At 33.3% G+C, this 7,674-nt stretch overlaps 1 protein-coding gene across 1 annotated transcript; it reads left to right on the forward strand.

Moving 5' to 3' along the window:
* Window positions 1-200: 200 nt before the first annotated feature.
* On the forward strand, window positions 201-623 carry LOC127081352 (non-specific lipid-transfer protein A). Its single transcript, XM_051021616.1, has 2 exons — window positions 201-508; window positions 614-623. Exons 1-2 carry the CDS (start codon window positions 201-203, stop codon window positions 621-623), a joined length of 318 nt encoding a protein of 105 aa, XP_050877573.1.
* Window positions 624-7,674: the final 7,051 nt, after the last annotated feature.

A 7,674-nucleotide genomic window follows, 5' to 3' on the forward strand; every position in this document is an offset into this window, starting at 1 on the left:
TCAAAATAAAAATAAATTAATAAGTTACTGATTTGTTACCGTATTATAGAAGCGTCTATGCCTATAAGTTAAGGAGGCTTTTGATAGAAATCATAACCAAAACTGAATAGAAAAATCAAAGCTATACTCGTATAGAAATCAAGAAGATGGCAAGCCAGAAGACGGTTGTTGCGGTAATATTTGTTGTATGTATGTTATTAATGACGACAAGATTAGATGCAAGTGTTCAAATTGATGATGTTTCATGTTCAGAGGCAATTTCATCTCTGTTGCCATGTCTAGCTTTTTTAGAAGGTTCTCTTCCACCAACACCATCTGTTGACTGTTGCACTGGAGTTACTAATTTGTTCAATAAGGCTAACACGACTCCTATTAAGAGAAGTGTCTGTCAGTGTCTCAAAGATGCTTCTACTAAATTTACAGTTAAACCAGACAGGGCTGCTCAACTTCCACAACTCTGTCACATTCAATTGTCATTTCCAATTAGTTCTTCTATTGATTGCACCAAGTATGTCTCTCTTCGCCTTTTCTTATTACTTAATAATTCTCATCCACTAAAATATTTTATTTTTATAATCAACATTCTAACTTTTTTTTTTAAAATTATTTTCAGGATTCAATGATTCTACATTAGGGTTAGGTTAGATCGTGAAAGAGTTTTTATTTTGTTTATGGTATTAGAATCAAGCTTAAGATTATATCAATAAACAATGTCAAAAAGTTGATTTATTTTTAATGAAATTTAGAAATGGTTCCACTGCTCAAGGCGTCCGTGATCTTGTTGATTTTTATGGGATGATACTTCAATTTAAAATCATAATTTTTAATAAAGTTCATTTAATAAAAACATATTATCAACTATGCTAATGAAGTCATTCAAGGACTAGGAGGATCAATGACAAATGCATGTGAAAAAAAAAGTTAAGAAGACTTCAAATAAATAGAGACAACTATTATAAAAAAAAAAATCAACATTATAATACTTAGAGGGCAAAATGGCCATTTGTCCAACTCTGCCATATAAATCTAATTTCTTTTATTCCTTTGTTTTGTAATTTAAGTTGTGATTAAGTTTGCATTCGGTATTTGTGTGCTTTGTCTTTTTAATTTTTGGTTTCTTATTATTATTTTTCTAACTTTCTACTTATCAAGCTAGACAATAATCTCATGAATATGTTCATATTTCTGGCATAAATTAATAAATTAAAACAAGTTGAATTTTAGTAAATATGTTTTTTTTAGAATCAACATTGATTTGAATCCACATTAATCTTATAAAAAATTTGCAGTACTTGTGGTTATATCGTCCTTCCACAACACTTATCTCTTTTTATGATTGGCGAGTGACAAACTCCCAGTTTATGAACCATCAAGAGGTATTAGAGTCATTGTTTGACTTGGTGGGGGACCGAAAACTAGATTCTATGTGGGATCCTGTTAGATGATGTAGGAGACTCACACTTATGGGGGGATTGTTGGGTGCATGTATGAGTGACCAAGTCCCACATCGGGTATGAATGAGTGAAATATTGGATTTATAAGAGAGGACTTATATACCTAATGCCTTTAAGTTTTTGGTGGAGATGTAGTATCTCCCTCTCTTGTGGTCCAAGAGCATTAGGCGCACATTGGTGTTCTAGATTTACCCAAACTCTCCAACAAGTGGTATCTGAGAAAGGTTATTGAAAAGGGTCACACTTTAGTAAAGTTGTAATTTTTCTTCTTTTTTCTACTGTTCATTATCATATCCATTTGAATATTAAAAAAAATAAAAATTCTTTGATTTTTTCTTTCTTTATTTTCATCTAACCTAATTTCAGCCATAGTTTATTTTATATTTAATTTGTATCTTATTATTTTCTGTTTTGGTTGTTAAGTATTACTACAAAAGTAGTTTTTTTGTTGATTGATTGGTTTCATTATAAAAAAAAGACGAGCTTTGAATATGAGTTTAAGTACTTTTGAGAACGAAATTTGAGTGACATGGTTGGAAATGATGGTAATGACTCATATAGATCATTAATTAAAGCTCTCAGAACACGATTTAAAACCATGTTAAGTGAATAAACTGAAACATTACATGAAAGAATTGATCAACTAGAAATAAGTAGTGGGGACGAGGAGGAAAGGAGAAGCAGAAGATGTGAAGAGAGACCTAAAAAAGATTGACTAACGAGCATGAAAATCAAAGTGTCGCACTTTCAAGGAAGGAATAATCGTGATGCATATATAAAGTGGAAAACGAGAACAAATTTTTACTTTTAATACTTTCACTAATGCTCAAAAGGTGTAGGTTGTTGCCATTGAATTTACATAATATTTACTGGTGTGGTGGGATCAACCGGTCAAAGAAAGAAGAAGATATGAAGAACCAGTCACAGAAACTTAGGAAGAAATTAAAAGAATCACGAGGAAGCTATTTGTGCCATCCTATTACCATATGGATTTGCACAAAAAATTACAAAGGCTTTCTCATGGGGCGAAAAGTGTTTATGATTACTATAAGGAGACGGAGGATGCCAATATTAGAGCCAATGTGGAGAAAGATAATGAAGTAACAATGGCTAGGTTCCTTCATGGCTTAGATCACGACATTAGTAACATAGTGGTACTACATCACTATGTTGATATAGATGACTATGTTCATCAAACTATCAAAGTAGAACAACAACTCAAGTGAAAGGGCCAACTATGTAGAGTCACTACTACTTCTTTCAACTCAACAAATTATAAGGACAAATAAAAAAGGAGGGCGTTGCATCTTCCAAAGATGCCAAAGTTGAAACTAACAAGAACTTTAAGTGTTTCAAGTGTTAAGGTCAAGGTAATATTGTTTCTTAATGTCCAACAAATAGAGATATGTTCATGGAGGAACATGAAACAAATGAGGAAGAAAAGCATGATGGGTATGTTAAAAAGGAGTATGAAGAAGGAGATGAAGATGTTCCTAATTGTGATGTACTCATGGTTAGGAGGACGTTAATAAATCATGTGAAGTAAGATGATACCACTCAAAGAGATGATATCTATTACAATGTGCTTAGCGCAAGAAAATATATCTATTCTAGTTATTAACGGAGGAAGTTGTACAAATATAGCTAGAACGTGTTTAGGTTCTAAACATCACTTTAAAAAGGTTGTTCTTGCACCATTAATCCCTAGTATGGTGATTTAAGATCAAAAGAAAATGAGAGGAAAAAAAATAAAGAAAACAAAAATGAAACAAAAGAAAATAAAAATAAAGAGAAAAAGAAATATTGACACAAAAAAGAATGAAATAAAGAAGAAAAGAAAGAGAGCTTTATGAGAAAAAAAAGGAGAGATAAAAAATTCCATTGCTGCTATTTAGCCCCTATATTTTCTTTATTGTAAAGAGGTGACTTTGCTTGCTAACACTCATAACATACAATATTTTTCAAGTTGTGTTAATTCTATTTTGCATGAATTTTAGGACTTGTTTCCTAGGGATCTCCAACTAGGTTACCACCTATAAGAAGAATAGAACATCATATCGACTTAACTCCTAAAGCATATTTTCCTAATAGGCTAACTTATAGAGAAACCTTAAACAAACCCAAGAGATATAAAGAAAGTATCCAATTTGGCAAGTAAAGGATGGGTAAGAAAAAACGTCCTTATGTTGTTCCGATTATTTTAGTCATAAAAAATGACGGTAGTTGGAGAATATGCATTGATTGTAGGGTTGTGAAAAAGATCACCATTAAATAAATGCATCTAATCCCTAGGTTGGATGATTTTTTTGATGAACTCTTGGTGCATGCCTATTTTCAAAAATTGATTTAAAAGTGGCTACCATCGAATAAGAATTAGGGAGGGTGATAAATAGAAAACAACTATTAAAATAAAATATGGTTTATATCAGTGGATGATCATGTCATTTGGCTTAACCAATGCACCAATCACGTTTATACGATTAATGAACCATGTTTCGAGATGAATTTTGGGAAAATATGTTGTTGCATGTTTTTATGACATCTTAATTTATAGCAAAAATTTAGAAGATCATTGTCATCGTCTAAGATTTATTTTAGAAGTATGAAGACAAGAAGTTTATTGTCACCATCTTAGGTTTTATGGTGAGCTCCAAGGGAATTCACGTTGATGAAGATAAGGGGAAAGAAATTCAAGAATGACCACAACCTAAAAGTGTAAGTGAGGTAAGGAGCTTTCATGGCTTAGCTAGTTTTTATAGAAGGTTTGTGAATGACTTTAGTACCTTGGCAACATCTCTTAATGAAAATTTAAAAAAATGTGTTGGTTTTAAATGGGATTAGACACTTAAAAAAACATTTGAATCCCTTAAAGAAAAATCCACGCAAACACTAATTTTTGCACTATCAAAATTTTAAAAATCTTTTGAAATTGAGTGTGATGCTTCTAATGTTGGAATTGTGGTTGTTTTGATGCAAGGCCATCCAATTGCTTATTTTAGTTAGGAACTGAAATGTGCCTCCCTTAATTACTCCATTTATGGTAAGGAATTATATGCCTTGGTGAGAACCTTGAAAACTTAGCAAAACTACCTATTGCCTAAAAAAATTGTCATTTATAGTGACAATGAGCATTTGAAGCATTTAAAGTGTCAAGGTGACTTGAATAATATGCATGCTAAGTGGATTGAATTTCTTGAACAATTTAGATATGTGAACAAGCACGAAAAGTTAGACCAATATTGTGGTGGATGCACTTTCAAGAAGGTATGCTTTCCTCTCTATCTTTGAAGCAAATTTTTTTGGCCTTGAGCATATCAAAGGTACCCCTCATGCATATACCATTTATTGAAGATTATTCTCCCCCTTACCTTGTGATTGTAGGAAATTCTTGATCGATCCTTGACTTTTCCTCCACTAAGCCCTAAGTCTCTTTTCACTTTTCTCTCAAAACATGTAATGTAACCTCTATCCCCTCAAAATTCTCTTTTACACTAAAAACCTAATCTCTTAATTAGGATGTTCCTACTTTACCTTTAATTTTCTCTCTAATCCCCATCTTGCCCTCAATATCTCTACAACTTCTATTTTCTTTTCTCTCTAATAAAATAATTCTAATTATTCTCTCTTCCTCTTATTACTCTCCACACCCTGCCATAAGGCCATACACCCTCACTCTCATCAATATTTATTTAATTACTCACACATAATAATTAAATAAATATAAAAAATTATAATTAAATTAAAATAAAATAATTTACTAAAAATGGGGTGTTACGACTCTTCCCCACTTAAATAATTGTTAGGTTAGGATATTTACTCCCTTTTCTGACTCCCAATCTTCCAAATCAACAACATCATTCAATGGATGGTTAATAATGAAACACATACCTCAAATTAATCATCCTTCCTGAAATGTGCCTCCCTTAATAACTCCATTTATGGTAAGGAATTATATGCCTTGGTGAGAACCTTGAAAACTGAGCAAAACTACCTATTGCCTAAAAAAATTGTCATTTATAGTGACCATGAGCATTTGAAGCATTTAAAGTGTCAAGGTGACTTGAATAATATGCATGCTAAGTGGATTGAATTTCTTGAACAATTTATATATGTGAACAAGCACGAAAAGTTAGACCAATATTATGGTGGATGCACTTTCAAGAAGGTATGCTTTCCTCTCTATCTTTGAAGCAAATTTTTTTGGCCTTGAGCATATCAAAGGTACCCCTCATGCATATACCCTTTATTGAAGATTATTCTCCCCCTTAACTTGTGATTGTAGGAAATTCTTAATCGATCCTTGACTTTTCCTCCACTAAGCCCTAAGTCTCTTTTCACTTTTCTCTCAAAACATGTAATGTAACCTCTATCCCCTCAAAATTCTCTTTTACACTAAAAACCTAATCTCTTAATTAGGATGTTCCTACTTTACCTTTAATTTTCTCTCTAATCCCCATCTTGCCCTCAATATCTCTACAACTTCTATTTTATTTTCTCTCTAATAAAATAATTCTAATTATTCTCTCTTCCTCTAATTACTCTCCATGTAACACCCCAATTAAAATAAGCTAATTATTTAATTTAAATTAATATTTTATTTATTGATTTAATTGAATAATTGGAAGTTTGGATTAATATTATTATTTGTGGAATAATAATTATTGGGATTATTATTATTGGATTATTATTTTATAATTGGAATAAAAGTGGAAATCAGTAAAAAGGTCCCATTTGGTAAAAAGGTTTATTGTTTTCACGTGAAAAAGGAAAAAGAGGCAGAACGTGGAAAAGGGCAAAAAGCCAGAGAACGAAGGTTGAAGGAAGGAGAAGCTTGGAGCTCGGAAGCCGCCGGATTTACTCAGGTAAGGGGGGTTTATCGTTGATTAACGGGTATTATATGATAATATGTCATGGGTAGTGATAGACCTTTAATTTACCTTTGAATTGGATGAGTATGGTGAATTTGTGAAAATGATTGATGAATGGAATTGGATGATGAATCGAAGCAAACCCGTAGAAATTAGAGGGAATAGTGTTAGGATTTTGTGAGATTGAACAGGATATGAAGTGTATAAGACGATAGGAGTGATTTTGTGTAAGAATTGAATCGTGGGAGGTTAGATCGAATAGAACTCGTAGCAGAAAAGCCATTGCAGATCTGAGAATGCTGGTTTCTGGTCATACGCGTATGGCACTAGGCAATACGCGTATGAGATGGCTGGTACGCGTATGGCGCTAGGCAATACGCGTATGGATGAGGAAGATGATGTTTTTAACGTAAAATGGTCTCTGTTGGTACGCGTATGAGAAGTTGGTACGCGTAGCATACGCGTATGGAAGTGGGCAATACGCGTATGGCTTGGTCAGGATTTGGGCAATACGCGTATGGGCATAGGCAATACGCGTATGGGCAGGATTGTGATTTCCTGTGCTGCTGTTGTGCAGTTTTTGACTGTTTAGGCTGAGTAGTGAGACTTAGCTGAGGTATGATGTTGTAGGGATCATTTCCCGTTGTTTTGAGTGGTATAGGTATTAGTAGAACGGGCTAATACTGTGGTTGATTTTGTGGCATGATATGATATGCTTTTATGATTAATTATGTTGATAATGTGTGATGGTACACATGATGATGTGAATGTATACATGTGTGAATAGACTGTATTATGGCTTAGAGTGTGAGCATGTGTCTATTCTTGATTGTTGTTGATGTTGCATTGCTAGATGATTAGCATGCATATTGTGGCCTTCGGGTGGTAGCTAATTCCCATGGTGAGGAATTAGTGAGTAGATCATTTTGATTATGGTTGTTGATGTTTGCATGCTAGGTGAGTAGCGTGCATTTCATGGCCCATTTGGGGTGGTAGCTAATTCCCATGGTGAGGAATTAGTGAGTGAGTCACTATGTCTCAAATGAGTGGGACTAGTGAGCTTGGTAGCCGTGCCTGGATTTGGACGGTGAGGTGAACTATATGTTCACAAATAGTCGGTACCGCATGCATGGAGTCTCATTGCATAATATGTGTATGGCGTATAATATGAATGGATGTATTCCAATATTATACGTGTGTTTGTATTGATATTGAGTATGAATATGAGTTGTATTGGTATTGAATATGATGTTTGAATTGATACTGCCGTTATTGAGTGTGTAGTCTGGTTAGAGTGATTTGATGCGTTAGTTACTTAACATTACATAATGTTGTATAATGCTTATTATATT

Source organism: Lathyrus oleraceus, chromosome 5, assembly GCF_024323335.1.
Source record: "Lathyrus oleraceus cultivar Zhongwan6 chromosome 5, CAAS_Psat_ZW6_1.0, whole genome shotgun sequence".
NCBI lineage: Eukaryota > Viridiplantae > Streptophyta > Magnoliopsida > Fabales > Fabaceae > Lathyrus > Lathyrus oleraceus.

Excerpts from the sequence above, each read along its gene's own strand:
- LOC127081352 (XM_051021616.1), top strand. The coding sequence starts at position 201 with ATGACGACAAGATTAGATGCAAGTGTTCAAATTGATGATGTTTCATGT.